This window comes from Eretmochelys imbricata, chromosome 9, assembly GCF_965152235.1.
Source record: "Eretmochelys imbricata isolate rEreImb1 chromosome 9, rEreImb1.hap1, whole genome shotgun sequence".
Lineage (NCBI taxonomy): Eukaryota > Metazoa > Chordata > Testudines > Cheloniidae > Eretmochelys > Eretmochelys imbricata.
This window is the reverse complement of record NC_135580.1, coordinates 4,361,051-4,376,823: the sequence shown is the minus strand read 5'-3', so window position 1 is coordinate 4,376,823 and position 15,773 is coordinate 4,361,051. Positions and strand designations below refer to the sequence as shown.

Here is a 15,773-nt window from a genome sequence, read left to right as displayed (position 1 = left end):
GACCTCCCGTCCAGTTACCCTGGAATTGAGCCCCATCACTTGGGGTCACGAATCTGTCCATGGTAGAGCGCCCCCTCCAGGAGCAACACGCGGAGCTCATACATGAGTCCAATTATCCCCCACCCTAACAGGAGTTATGGGGCATCTTTCTAGCAGGCTAGCGCTCGACCTTCTGGCCAAGGCCTCTGGGGCCACGTCCCCCCTCGGGGTCCCAGGCGAAACCACAGAATCACCTGCAGTTAGGAAACGGGGCTCAATCAAAAAAAGGAAAAGAACAACCTGTCAGCAACTCCCTCCAGGATATGGGCCCTTCTGACTCCAGAGAGTCCTGGGAGTGTCACTGTCCATGTCAGAGTCCACTGGGGAACTCTGACTCCTCTTTCCCCTTCTGCTCCGGGTCCTGCACCCTCCTCCTGTGAGGGCAGGGCCTCGGAAGGCTGCCAGCCCTCTCTTCAGAGCTGGAGAGACTCAACAGTCTGGTCCCTCCTCAGGGTTGCCCAGATCTCCTTTTAATGCTTTCTCCAGATTTGCAAGGGCAAAGGGGCAGGGCCATCCTGGCCCCACGCTGCTCCTTAACCCTTCCATGCTGGTGCGGAGGTGATGTACCCCAGCACACTTGCATTTGACTAAAGCATCTCTTCCAGCAAGGCTGGACGGTCTTGAGTTAAAGCCATCAAGCGATGGAAAATCCACCACATCCCTTACAAGTCTGTTCCAGGTTTCAGAGTAACAGCCGTATTAGTCTGTATTCGCAAAAAGAAAAGGAGTACTTGTGGCACCTTAGAGACTAACCAATTTATTTGAGCATAAGCTTAGTGGCTAAGCACCCTCACTGTTAAAAATGCATGGCCTAAATTCTAGATTGCATTTGTCTGGTGTCAGTGTCCAGCTGCTGGTTGGTGTTCTGCCTTTCTCTGTTAGATTGAAGAGCCTGTTAGTACCTGCTATTCCCTCCCCAGGATGGTACTTAGACAGCATAATGAAGTCACCCCAGAATCATCTTTTTGCAGTTGAACCACATTCAGGACCCCTTGCTAACACCTGTTGTCAGCACTGGGTGACTTTTACAGTGTACTCCAGGAGTAAACTTCACAGGGCAGAGATGCCATGAGCCACCACCCATAGTTACCAGCCTTCTATCCAGCAATAAACTAATCACACACAGAAGTTTTATTCAGGGGCTTACCCCATCAGCTCTATCACTTTATTTGCTCCTGCCCTCATCCTTTAACTCTTTCTATCTCAGTCCCATTCAGCTAGCAAGCTCCCCCAAGGGACACAGCTGTGTCAGTTCTGTGTTTTGCAAAGCACAATACAGTATCCACTCGAGACTTGGCAAATTTGTTTTGCCTAATTTTGAACAGGCTGAAACATGGCTTTGAACTCAAACGCTGACAGGGAGGGTTGGTGGGAAATAGTTTTTTTGTCTCAGGAAAAATTGTTGAGGTTTTCTGGAAATTTTTCCCATTCTGCATGAGGCCGTTCAAAGCTTTTTGACAAACACCAGAGAGAGAAATCACATCCACCCGAGAAAATCAGACACCGTAGGCACTTGAGCCCAGGTGTCCCTCATCTCAGGTGAGTGCTCAGGTGTGGAGGTGTGAAGAATCAGCATTTTCCAAGAAAAACACCATTTTGTCGAAACTCCTCAACTATCTCTGCTGTTAGATTTGTGTTCCACTGGGGGAGACGTTACAACAGGAGTTGGGTGGCTGAGATCAGCATGCAAAGTGGATGAATAAGTGAGCAGAGTAAAAAACGATAAATTAAACTCAGGGAAAAAAGCATAGAAGAGAGATGATGCTAATGAAAAAAATAAACATATTCTCTTCCCATAGACAGGGCACCCATTCTTGCTCACCTAGCCTTTGAGTGTGTTCTTAAGTCCTTAATACACAGCAGAGTCTTCCCTGTAGGAAGAAAGATTTTTCTTTTTAAATTGACTCGCCTTTGGGAGGAGCCTTTGGTTCAGAGACAGGAAAAACAAGCTTGCAAACTTCACTTTGTTTTGCAGCCCAACCCTAAATAGTCCCACAAGGATCTCCTGTTCCTAGTCACACACCTGCTAAGTGAAATTAACACAGAACAGAGCACGATGCAGTGACTGCATTCCTATCCTCTGATCAGAGGAAGGTGCAGAGAAGCCCAAGACCCTGGGTTATATCTCTGACAAGTGCTTGAAACAATGCCCATTCAGTGAATCGTTAGAGTAAACAAGTGTCCAGGCTAACGACTGCAAGAGATGCCACAGAAATAAACGGAAACAAAATCTGAGGGCTCATCCTGTGATTTTCCACATATGGTATGCTAATTGCTACCAACTGGTGCAAATTGCTGCTTGCCTTTTCTATGTCTGAGGTTGGCTTTCATGCAGCTCTGCCATTTGCTGTACACTGACTGCTGAATGTAGCCTGTGTTCCTCATTTATTCCCCGGCAAATGCTGTCCCCTTGAACATACTCTCTAGAAAGGGGGATGATTGGGAAGTTCTGTATGTTGTCATCAAAGAAGGACCTAAGTAAATAAATAGATACAACATAACATTGATTTTTGTGTGGTGGGAGAGACCGGTGATTTTGTTTTTGCAGAACTTCTCAGGTGGCTTCGGATTCATCAGACCAGGTTTTCTTCTCTTATAATCAAAACTAGATTTGTTTTGGATCCAGGTCTGGTGCTATCCTAATCTTCACAGATTTCAGGAGTGTGAGGGGGTGTATGCCCCATGCAGGCAAGGAAAGGGCAAATGTGCGACAGAGAAGGAGACCAGTGAGCATACCAGGCTGCACCTGAAGGGTGGGCCAGGCTTAAGGATGAGGAAGTGCAGCTGGGGTAGGGCTAGGAGAGGACTGTACATAAGGGAGTTTTTTAGATTAGAAGGGGACTGTAGGTAGCGAGCGAGGAACGTTGCAGTCACTTTCTGGGACTAGAGAGGTTGGGGTGAGCTGGCCCTGGGATCTTCTCTGGAACAGGGAAGTCTGGTAAGTGGCCTGGAGTGCTACAGAGCAGCCACCGGAGGGATACAGGCTCTGGTGGGAAGCTCAAAGGAGAGAAACTGGGGAGGCTATTGAGAGGGATGTAATGTCAGGTCCAAGGAGGGCAGAAGTGGGTTTATCGCTGGCAGTTTGGGAGCTTGTTACGGGATTCCAAGGGAAAGTCCTGCGAGTCCAGGCCCCTGACAAAAGGGTCAACCTCCACAGCTGAGTAGGAAAAAGTCCAGGGAGCTGCATGGAACAGTCCTTGGCTGCTGGTTACAGGATCCCTGGGCTGGAGCCCAGCAGTGTGGTTGGGCCTGGGTTCTCCTACTAGCCAGCAGCAAGATGGCATGTGTCCAGAGAAGGGGACAAGAATGACAGAGACCCGACAGAAGGGTGTGAGGACAACAGGACCTGGAGTTGAGACTGAAGACCTTGTGCTGGGGACTTTTGGACTTTATGATCCCAGAGGGGTGGGAACAAATTGTCGCCTGACCGGCGGGCTGAGTTACAGGAAGACAGACCCCTGCAGAACCAGACCCGCCATCAGCAGGGGGTGCTGGAGTGGTAGAGCTGCTACACCACGTCTGGCCACAAGGAGGTGCTGCAGCTGAGAGTCCACTCTTTCACAAGAAGGTTTGGACAATGGTCTTGGCACGTGTTGAGCAGAAGTATTGTCCATAGTGGTTAAATTACAGGACTGAGCTAACGGAGCTTCTGTTCCCAGCTTTTCCACAATCCAGGGTGGCCTAGGTCAGGCCATCCCTTCTTTCTGTGTTGGAAATAGGAATAACATGTACTCTCCTCAAAGGGAGGGTTGTGAGACCTACCTCATATTTACAGAGCACTTTGAGATCTTTTGGATGAAAGCTGCGACAAACAAGTAAGGTGATGTTATTGTGTTAATGTCATTTACTAACGCAGCTCAATGATATTTTGAAGGCCATAGATATGGAAAAGCATGGAGGTTTAAACATTCATTTGGTTTTGCCCAGTTGGCATGTGCTTGCATTTCATTTAGCAGTAATACAAAAGATTTGATCAGATGTTCTGGTGGTTCTGTCTTGCTTGATTTTTAGGTGGCGAAATGTCTAACAGTGAGCACAACCAAGAGTTCCAGATGGTGGAGCAAATGGAAGAGTTGGGCGAAAGAAAAGCTGGCAATGGAAAAGCTCCAGAGTCCCACCCAAGTGGAGGCATGGGGTCCCTCTCTCTGACTTCTGAGTCTACTCCCTTCCCAAATTCTTACGCCAACCAGTATGCCATGAGGAAATTCTTTGTTACAAGGGTAAGCAAACCCCACCCCTGTTTGTGTCCCTTAGTTAACAGATTGCCCACAGAATGGCTTGGCTCCTGGGTTCTCCTCCTGGATATTCAGTCCCCGAATTGCCAAGAGAATCTGGAGTGATCTACCCTTATGTGGCTAGGAGTCTATGATTTAGGTTCGTTGGGGGAAAAAACCTGCATGTGGGTCTAGTCTCCTTCGGGCATGCATGATTTCCACCGGGAACTCCCACAAATCATAAGCTGTGCTCACTATCTTCCCTGCACATGAGCATGAGGTATAGGTCAAACCTGGACTCCCTAATGTTTGGAGGGTATGGTATGGAGTGCAATTTGACGTAACCAACTCTGTGACATTCCCAAGGATAACTGAGAAGTAATAGCTTATGAGAGGGCTTTATCCAATCAAAGGCCGTGTCTAATGTGGGAATTTGCCTCAGTTCCATCAGTCAGCGGCCAGAACTCCTTGCAGACAAACCCACAATTTGTACCAAGGTAGCTAGTCCCCTCTCTGAACCCTGGGTAACCTGCATTGGTGTAAATCATGGCTTTGCTTTTCTATGCTTGAAATTTGCATTGGTGAAGCTACTCCTTTTGCTAGCCACTGATGGGCTGGAAAGGGAGTAAATTCCCAAAGGAGAGAAGGCCTCCATCAAAATTTATTGTATTTGTGGAGGGCCCAGCAGCCTTGAGTCTAGGAATCCACCAAGGCTCAACAGAAGCGTCTGAAAATTATCATTCACTGATGCAGGCAGCATCAACTAAAGCACCTGACAAGCCCTTTCCTTAATGTTAGTATATACAAAGTCTGATTGCGCACGCAGTCTGTGGAATATATTTCCTCGGCTGTCTCTGATCCACTGTTTTAACGCATTTCCTATTAGGCTCTGATCCTAAGCAGCTCCTGGAGATGCTGAGCGCTTTAAGCTCCCACTGGGCTTAATTGAGCCCTTAATTCTTGCACCTATTTAATGCAGAGTCTTCCTGGATGGAAAAGCAGCACTCAGGGCTAATAACTGGAGCTATGCTGTGGGTAGAATCATTGTTTCAGTGGCGGAGACTGCTGATCCAAAGCAGTGTCTTACAAAAGGAACAATACTTCATCTTCCCTGACTATGTATTTATAAGCTCCCCTCAGATTGCTATCCACGAGCTATCATACCCGAAAGCCGGAAGGGGAGGGGAGAAATTCTCTCTAAATTTAAACTTAAGAATGTAAATTATATGCAGATGAAAGGAGCTCAAACCATTTGATCGTTTACTATTTAATGAACGGTTCCCTGTTGCCTTTTTATAGCTTGCAGTCTCCTGTAGGCAGCAAGTTTCTAGTAAGCAGGCTCCGGGCATCCCCTGGTGTTCTGAGACACAGCTGCCTGTATGACACTGGTTTGGCTCATATCGACTCCAAGTCTCCCTGCATGCTATCACCCCCCTGCCCCACAGAGGTCTGAATCAGGCACGGTGCTGCCTGTGGGAGCATCTCCCTGGTTGGAAATCAAGGCGGCTCATAGAGCGAGTTGGCTTTTCATGCTGCCATCCGGAGCAGGCCTTTCTTTCAGAATAACGCAGATGCTCTAAGGCTCCCTAGAATGCAGATGGTCTAAGCCTCCCTGGTCATAAGGCCAATGCTTAATTGGCTTGCCAGGGCTTAGCCCCGGCACCTCTGGGCCCGGCAGTTCAGAGCCCCGGCACCTCTGGGCCCGGCAGTTCAGAGTCCCGGCACCTCTGGGCTGACTGCATCCACTATGCATGTAAAGAAGTGGCTTGAGCCCCGGCACGTCTTTTGTTACAAATTAAGCACTGGCTGAGGCTATGGCCTTATTTAAGGGCATGGTCCGTGGCACATTTAAAGATTCCCATTGACTTCACTGGGCTTTGGATCAGATCCTTGAAGCCTGATCCTGGAAAGCGACTTCAGGGGTGTGAGGGCGCCGAGCACCTTTACAGATAATGCGCTTTCAGTAGAAGGACCAGCTGGCTTTGCCAGTCAAACTCAGTTGCATCAGACCCATAGGTGCTGTCGTTATGGGTTGCCGGGAGTGTGCTTGACCCCAGGCCCTGCCCCCACTCCACCCCTTCCCCCAAGCCCCCAGCCCCGCCCCACCTCTTCCCGCCCCCCTCCGTTCCTTCCCCCAAGTGTGCCCGCCCAGCCCCTGCTCCTCGCCCTCCCTCCAGTGCCTTCTGCACACCGCTGAACAGCTGCTTGCGGCATGCAGGAGGTGCTGCGGGGAGGGAGAGGAGCTGATCAGGTAGCTGCCCCGAGGGTGCTGAGCACCCACTTTTTTTCCCCCCGGGTGCTCTAGCCCCAGAGCACCCACGGAGCTGGCCCCTACGATCAGCTCCCCTGTCCTCTCTGGTCCCCTGTGCTGCTGTCTTTCCAAAGTAACAGCAGCCCTGCAGAGCTAGGCGACCAGTACTGTGGAAAAGGTCTCTTAGGAAAGGTGAAACCATGTGAGGCTCTCCTGGTTGTGCGTGATGCACAGCTAAGGTTTGCTGACGCTCAGGGACTTTTCAAGTGGACCAGGGCTGGTTTATGGGCTTACATTGAAACCAAGTGAAAGTGGCATTTTCCTGTTCATTTTGAAGAAGAGAAGAGGGAACTCGTGTTGTGAGTTTCAGTTTGAGGCCTCGCAAGCCCAGTCATGAAATACCACGTCTTTACCACCTTCCTCCCTTTCTGTTGTGTTCCTATCACAAATATAAAAGACCCATGTCATACAGGTCGGATGTGATCTTGTTTACACCAGTGTAAATGTGAAGTACCTCCAGTGAAGTCAGTGGAATCCCACAGACAGACAGACACATACACCCACAAGCCAACGAACAGACGGAAATGTGTGGTACTTCCATAACCAATGGAAGGCCTTTGCATTAACCCGTGAGACCGCCCCAACACCAGCTGCCATCTTGGATTCCCTCCACACACATCCTGGTCATTACTTTGGTAGTTTTGAAAGCTCTGTTCTTGTTTGAACAATATTCTGTTTCTTTGGAGCTGGTATAGTTGTCACCTCATGATGAACCCTGTAACAGCTGGACAATCCTCATGATGAACCCTCTAACAGCTGGACAATAAGGATGTCACAATTAGCTTGTGTATATAAAATGAACCCCCACCCCCTGGAAGGCAGACAGAGGGCAGATGACTGAGTCATTTCCAAATAAAAAACATGTTTTGAATAGATCCCCTAGTTCTGAGGCTTGAGACGTGGATACTTTTCTTTGAAGGGGACACCTGTATGCACTTAGCGTTGCTCCAACGACGTGGATTAGAATAAGAGGAGCGTGTGTGTTTGAGCTGTAATTTCTTTCCGTCATGTTTATCTTACTATTCTTTTCTGATGTTCCCTCTTTCTAGCCAGGAGCATTTGACCAAGCCATAGAAGATCTAAAAATCCACGTGGTCAGGAATTCGGGGGAAACTGCTCAGAGCTTCTGGCTTTTGACCGAGTGAGTAGTCATGACATATGGGGCACTGGCGGAGGTGGTGGCTTTGTTATGGGCTGCTAGAAGTAAAGCAAGAATGGGAGGGAAGGGGTGTCACATAGCGGCACTGGGTTAAGCTCTCTGGGTTCTGCTTTTAGAAGTGAGTGCATAGATACATCAGCAGTAGCATGACTTCCTGTTGAAAGGGAGACTGTAGGGAGAGGAATTCCAGGCATGAACAAAGCAGGCCTATGCCTCCAGTGTAGTGCTATAAAGAGTTGTGTAGAATCTCTTAATATTGATGATCCTTTTGTTAGTGGTTTGTAAATCATGCTGACAGTAAGTTCTGCGTAAGTGTCATTTATTATACTGGCAACAGTGTGTAGAGCACTGGACTGGGACTCAGGAGACCTGCATTCAGTTCCTGGACTGTCACAGCCTGCTGGGTGACCTTGGGCAGGTAACTGTCCTGCTCTGTGCCTCAGTTTTCCCATCTGTGTTTTCTCATCTCAGTTTTCCCATCTGCCCTCCTTTGGTAAAGCGCTTTGAGATCTGCAGATGAAAAGTGCTAGATAAGAGATAGGTGGTGGTGGTGTCTTCGTCAGACCAAAGAAGAGAGACCATGTTAATGTAAATATAACTGTTAATTCTGGGGTCATCTGAGCCTCTTTTGTGATTTTGTAAGAGCTAGTGCAGGGAGGGGGAGACTGAATCATCGCTGATCTTGCTGCAAAGGTCTCTGTTAGCAGCTTCTTTTAAGGAAACTGAAACTTGGATATTGCCCCCTCTGCTATGTTTATTTCTAGTTAAAAGGATCCCAGCAGCGGCAAATGACAAATCCTCAGTCTCACAGACGACACGTCATTCGAGCCCGGGAGCGGATATGTTCTGCAGTTAAGGATCTTTGCAGGTGGCACCCTGGGTTTAGCCGAGATGAGAACAGCATTTAATGTGGCTCCTGACATAATTGAGCGATTTCGAAAGTACAGAGAAAGAGGCTGGTAGGACCAGGGTTACGTAGGCGGATTTGACAGCCATTACGGCAAAATTTAGAGGTCCCAAATCAGGATCAGAGCTCTGTTGTGCTGGGTGCTCCACATACACACGGTACAGTCTATCCTCCAAAGAACTTCCAGCCTAAATAGACATGACAAAGAGTGGCTGAAAGGGAGCAGTATTTATCCCCATTTTACAGACTGGAAACTGAGTCACAGGGCAGGTTGCATAGGGCGGTTACACAGGAATTCTGGGTTGGAACCAGGAATTGCACTCCTGAGTCCCTTCAGCACGGGACCATCCTCCCTCTTCAATCCCCTCCCTCTCTCCTCACCCTCTGTGCAAAAAAACCCCAAAAAAATGGTTTATAGGACAAAATGAACCAGCCCAAGAATCTGCATCTCAATAGCGGAGATGGACTGGTAGTTAGGAGCCCTGGGGCAACCTTCCATAGTCTAAAACCTCTTGTGTATTGGTAACGATAGTGAAATGACCTTTTAATGACGGGGTAAATACTGCTGTGGTGGTGTGTGTACATGGCAAATGCGGCAGATTGCTTGGCAATCCGTGGTTAAGGGCATGGTTACTTGCACTAATGATTCCATGCTGTGGTCCTGTGACCTGGCTGGCAAGTAGCTCGTCAAGCCTGCCTGTGCTCAACTGTTGGAGTTAGGGAGCCCGTTTAGCAGGGCTGCTGTTTGCTTTGGCCTCTCCAGGAGCTTGTATATATTTGCTATGTTTTTAAAAGCTCCAACCCTCCAAGGGAGGGTTTGCACAGACCAGCTGCGATGCGAGTTGCTCTTCTCTGTGTGAAGCCCGCTCGGTCAGGGAGGATGTCAGACAGGCTGGCTCATCCTGTGTGATGAGGCCGCTGGGAGGGGCGGTTGCCGTCGTCCAGATACAGTATTTTGTTGCTGATTGTGAAGATGTGTCAGTGAGCTTCTCTTACGCTACTTCAGCAGCACTGGGGCTGGCAGGTGCGTGAGATTTAAAGGCACCCCACATCCATTCCTTCTAAAGGCAGGCCGAAATATCCCAGCCCTCAGTCTCTGAATTTCTGCCTGCTGGCGTTGAAAGCTGCCTACTGCACACGGATTCCCAGCGTGCATTAAAATGCGTGGCAACCGGGTACCACTAGAACAATTTCCCCAAGGTCGTGGTGGACCCTCCATCACTGGCAATGTTTAAATCACGATGGGATGTTTTTCTAAAGGATCTGCAGTGGGACTATTTTGGGGATGTCCTATGTCCTGTGTTACACCTGAGGTCTCACTAGACGATCACAATGGTCCCTTCTGGCCTTGGAATCTCTGAATCTTTTAGGTGGCTGTGGAAATGCCAGCCCTAGTTTATATTTAATCCCCTGAATTTCTACAGGGCAGTTTATCCTGATGGGTCAAAGGCACTTTACAAGCGTGGGACCTGATCTTGCATGAGGGTTTGCAGGGCTGGGGCCTTAGCGCATTCAAAACCAAGCACATGTTCTTTCTCGATTTGTTTCCAGCTGTCCAAGGTGAGACTTTGGGTAAAACTTTCAAGAGTCCAAATCCCATTTTCAAAAATCACCTGGGCACTAAGACCTGCTGCCCTTCAATGAGATTTAGGCTCCTAAATGCCCGTCACTTTTGAAAATGGGACTTAGGTTCCCAAGTCACTTAGGACCTTTTGAAAAGCATGTCCTCCCTTTCAGAAAAAAGCTAACACCAAGAACCAAAACCCTTTTTTTTCTAGCTGAATCTATGTAAGTCCTTAATCAGACCATTGAAGGATTTGTCCAATGACCCCTGGACTTTGCAGTGTTGCCGTACCCCGTGTGTACCTCGTCCAGTGCACTAAATGCCCCACTAACAACGACGTGGGTGAAAGAAGACAATTCTATGCTCTTGAATGAGCTCACACAGGAAAATAATGAAAGACAAAAACACCACATCGCCCGGGGGGAACACTTTGTGCAACAGATCACTACATATGTGACCTATCAGTCCTCATCCTCAAAGGAAACCCGCACAATACCTTCAAAAGACAAGCTTGGGAGCTTAAATTCATAACGTAGCTAGACACTAAAAATCTGGACCGAACAGAGACGCTGGATTTATGGCTCATTACAACACTCTGTAACCCAATAACCTTCCCTCCCCCTTTTTTGTCCTATGACAAAAGTTATAAATTTTGCAAACAATACCAAGATGGGAGGAGTTGCAAGTGCTTTTGAGGATAGCATTAAAATTCAAAATGATCTGGACAAACTGGAGAAATGGTCTGAAGTAAACTGGATGAAATTCAATAAAGACAAATGCAAAGTACTCCACTTAGGAAGGAACAATCAGTTGCACACATATAAAATAGGAAATGACTGCCTAGAAAGCAGTACTGTGGAAAGGGATCTGGGGTCATAGTGGACCACAAGCTAAATATGAGTCAACAGTGTAACGCTGTTGCAAAAAAAGCGAACATCATTCTGGGATGTATTAGCTGGAGTGTTGTAAGCAAGGCATGTGAAGTAATTCTTTTGCTCTTCTGATTAGGCCTCAGTTGGAGTATTGTGTCCAGTTCTGGATGCCACATTTCAGGAAAGATGTGGACAAGCTGGAGAGAGTCCAGAGAAGAGCAACAAAAATGATTAAAGGTCCTGAAAAAATGACCTATGAGGGAAGATTGAAAAAATTGGGTTTGTTAGAGAAGACTGAGAGGGGACATAACAGTTTTCAAGTACATAAAAGGTTGTTACATGGAGGAGGGAGAAGAATTGTTTTTCTTAACCTCTGAGGATAGGACAAGAAGCAATGGGCTTAAATTGCAGCAAGGGAGGTTTAGGCTGGACATCAGGAAAAACTTCCTAACTGTCAGGGTGGTTAAGCCCTGGAATAAATTGCCTAGTGAGGTTGTGGAATCTCCATCATTGGAGATTTTTAAGGGCAGGTTAGACTAACACCTGTCAGGGATGATCTAGATAATACTTAGTCCTGCTGTGAGTGCAGGGGACTAGACTCGATGACCTCTCGAGGTCCCTTCCAGTCCTACGAGTCTATGGCTGCAGGGATGTTAGTTGGCCACTTCACCTTGTTAACTACTCATGCAGTGCTTCTCAATCAGGGGTACACGTACCCCTGGGGGTACACAGAGCTCTTCCAGGGGGCACATCGACTCATCTAGAGATTTGCCTAGTTTTACAACAGGCTCCATTAAAAGCACTAGCGAAGTCAGCTAGCTAAAATTTCCTACAGACAATGACTTGTTTCTACGGCTCTGTATACTATCCACTGACATGCAGGTACAGTATTTATATTCCAATTGGTTTATTTTATAGTTATGTGGTAAAACTGGGGAAGTCAGCAACTTTTCAGTAACAGAGTGCTGTGACTCTTTTGTATTTTTATGTCTGATTTGTAAGCAAGTAGTTTTGAGGTGAGGTGAAACTTGGGCAGGGGGTTGGAGGCCGGGAACAGAAGACAAATCCTGAAAGGGGTACAGTTATCTGGAAAGGTTGAGAGCCACTATGCTAAACAATCTCTTCCATCTTGTATTTAGCCATGACACTCTGAGTACCTTTCCCAGACCAGAAGAAGAGCTGTGTGTAAACTTGAAAGCTTGTCTCTCTCACCAGCAGAAACTGGTCCAATACAAGATACAAGCTCACTCTCCTTGCCTTTCTAATGACCTGGAACTTTGTCATGTCAAGTCTGTTGAGTGCTGTAGTTTGGGGCCCTTTGAGAGCCAGCTCAGCCTTTGGAGTTGGGTTCATGACCACAATTCTGTAGCTTGCAGTATATTTTCGGGGGCTATCCAATATCAGCCACTAGCTTTTTATTTCTGACGTGGCACTGGATCTATTCAGCCCCCACACATGATGTGGGTGTGTCATCTCTCTCCTTCCTGCCCACTGCTGCCAGGATTGCAAAAGGGGCTCACACTCTCCCGTTTCTGAAGCTGAGCGATAGTCCTCTTACATCAATTTACTCCAAGCATGGAGGTTCGTAGGGTAGGCTGAGCTGCTGCACGGTCGCTTTCTCTAGTGCATTGTCCTGCCCTCCCTTTAATTTAGCTCCAGATGTTTCTTATGCCTGAGCCATGGCAGTGATGACGAATGGGTCTCTTCTCTTAGCCCTATGACCCCAGAGTCTGCTGTGCTTTCCCATCCAGACGCTTTCGCTTTTCTGCATCCCTCTGTGATATCACTGAAGTCTCACCAGCCAGCTGTCGGCATTAACCTCCATGCATCAAATCACCCCTTGCCTCCTCTTTTCTGCTCCCTACAACTGGTCAGAGAGAGCAGGGGAGAGCTGTTTTTCTTGCTGCTTAGTTCAGCAGTGCAAGGATTGGGTTTTGCATTTTGACCTTGTTTAGGTGTGTATGTGCAGGCATGCACCCAGGGGAAGGGAATCAGTATCTCTCAGGTACTCTTCATCCTGGAGGAATGTTAGAGGAACTGACCCCTAGATCTGGTGCTTTTGCGCAGCTGACCCACTCTCAAATGCGGCCCGTCGTTAATTAGAGTAAAAAGAAAAGGAGGACTTATGGCACCTTAGAGACTAACCATTGTATTTGAGCACAAGCTTTCGTGAGCTACAGCTCAAATAAATTGGTTAGTCTCTAAGGTGCCACAAGTCCTCCTTTTCTTTTTGCGAATACAGACTAACACGGCTGCTACTCTGAAACCTGTCATTAATTAGCATGGCACTCCTAGGAACAAATCCGTGGCTGCAGGCAGATGGTGTGGATATTGGCTAAACAACAAAACAGAGGCATCGGGCTTGGTCCCAGTCATACTTGGGTTGCAGAAGAATAGCTTTTAGCTGTAGTAACGTTCAGGTTCCTGCTGCTTCTGTAGGCTGCCACTGCTAGAGGATGATATGATCACAATCATGAGCAGGCCTGACGTTACAGCTGGGAGCAGACAGCAGTGACATTCACAGACACTTGTGGGCAGACTGTGTCAGTTAGGGGCTGGCCTCCAGAGGGGTGACGGGGAGACACGCTCCCCATGAGCGGAACGATTGTGCCTCTCACATAACCACACACATACGCTGTCCTCCACACACACAAGGCAGCAAGTAGCTTGCATACCCCCACCCCCTGCTCCTCTTCGTGTTTGAGAGAGACGCCTCCTGCTTTTTTCCATCCATGCAATTGAGCTGCCAGATCCACGTGCTGTGCTTCCCATCTCCCTCTCCTGTCACTGTAGTGGGTAGGTGGTTTGAAGGCTCTGCCAGGGAGTGGGTCACCTGTGCCCACTGTGACTAACTAGACAGCTATGCTGCACATCCCTGTTCCTCCCCCAGCCCATCTCGGTTACTGGTCCCGAGCCCAGAAAGCACTGTCGGTCATGAGAAGTTGCTGACAGCATCTTTCAGCCTGTGGGAAACGCTCCTAGTTCCTCACTATCTGGAGCACTGGAGTTAAGCTGAGCCAAGGCTCTGGATTCCCAACCTGCCCGCGATGGGCTTGCCACCTCCACCTTACTCCCGCATCGACTCCGTTTCGCTCAGGCCACAAAGTGTGCACAGAATAGCTCCCGGGCTGCTGCAGCAGCATCGTGCGCGTTGTCTGCTCTGGGCCTGTCCCTTCTTGCAACAGCCAGGGGCCGTGTGGCTGCTGGATCTGACGCGGGGGGCGGGGATGCACCCCGGTGCAGGGAGGCACTGCTGTATGGCGTAGAGCTGGCATGACACGTTGACATCACCCCCTCGCTGCCCCGGGGCTGTCTTTGTCTGTCTGGGACGTGGCCCAAGGCTGTTGTGCTCCAGCAAACTCTGCCAGCCAACGCGGGCCTGGTGGGGGCGGTCGCAGAATGGCACTACGGTCCCTCCTCACCCGCTACAGCTCAGCACGGCCCAGCGCTGGCCTGGCAGAGGGGCTGGCCCGAGCTTGCCAAGTGCAGTCCACGAGGTGGCCTTAGTATACCGGTCAGTATCGTCCTCCCCCTCCCCTTAACTACTGTGGAAATTGCAAACGCTTCTGACCCTTCAGCAGAGACCATCTCAGGGAACCGGCCAGGTGCACACTGAGCTCTGCCCCGGCGCCCATGTCCCTGCGTTAAAGGCATTCGCTGAGGGCACTGGCCGCCTTTCCTTTGGCAGCCATGGGAGTTGGACTGGCCCTTTCCGGGCCTCTGGAGTGTGTGTTTGGATAACTGAGCAGCGTCTCTATAATAGATCTACAGCCACCCCCATCGACAACTCCTCCGAGTCTGCATCTGGGTATTAGCGCTGTCCTTTCCCCCCAAGAGGCAGTGTCTCTTTGTGGGCCTGTAAGAACACTGTATCTGTGTGGGGCACATGAATCCCCAGGATTTCTCAGCTCCTAATCCCGCCTTGTGGGTGACTGACCTCTCTTTGGCGGTTCCTGGCACCTCACCCCCACACTTGAGTCCCCCACCTCTGTCACCTCCCCTATGGCCATTCCCAGCTCTCCTAGACCAGGGACCGACACAGTGGCCTGCTGGTGCCCTGGTGTGAGACGTGATGGTAATGTCTGGTGTCTGGGCCATGACAGCATCCAGGGAATACCTCCTGTGGCCAGACTGAATTTATAGTGGGTGCGTGGCTCTGATAACAATTAAATGCATAATTTTCCTATGAGTTCCCTATGATGGAAGCATGTGCTCTGAGCTAATGGCTACCCTGGTCTTTATTACATGGTTTCCCAGCGCGGATGAGCATGTAGAGAGATTATGTACAATAGAGACACAGATGTTCATTTTCTAAGGCCAGAAGGGATCATTGTGATCATCTAGTTTGACCTCCTGTGTAATACAGGCCAGAGAACTTCACCCCTTGATATCTTCATTGAGCCCAATAACTTGTAGTGGAGATAGAGTGTATATTTTGAACGGACACCTAATTTTGATTTAACAGTTCCAACTGATGGAGAATACATCACATCCCTCGGTAAGTTGCTATCATAGTTAATTACCCACAGCGTTAAAAATCAGTCTTTAAGCGTCTCACTGTAAAGCCTCAAGCAAATGATTTGTTATATTGGATCAGTTGTCCATCAAGGGCAGTATCTGCTGACCATCAGTGGCCTTTGTCTGAGGCTTAAATACACGTCTTTAAAAGTGGTTCTGGACAGGGCTAGTTATGTAGTTGATAGACCA

At 48.7% G+C, this 15,773-nt stretch overlaps 1 protein-coding gene across 1 annotated transcript in view; it reads left to right on the top strand.

The window, feature by feature from the left end:
* TPRG1 (tumor protein p63 regulated 1) overlaps nt 1-15,773 on the top strand; it is a 95,770-nt gene that overhangs the window by 31,712 nt on the left and 48,285 nt on the right. The window contains exons 2-3 of the mRNA XM_077826958.1: nt 4,051-4,259; nt 7,614-7,705. Of these exons, the coding sequence (XP_077683084.1) occupies nt 4,059-4,259; nt 7,614-7,705 (293 nt within the window). The 5' untranslated portion in view covers nt 4,051-4,058. The remainder of the gene's footprint in view (nt 1-4,050; nt 4,260-7,613; nt 7,706-15,773) is intronic.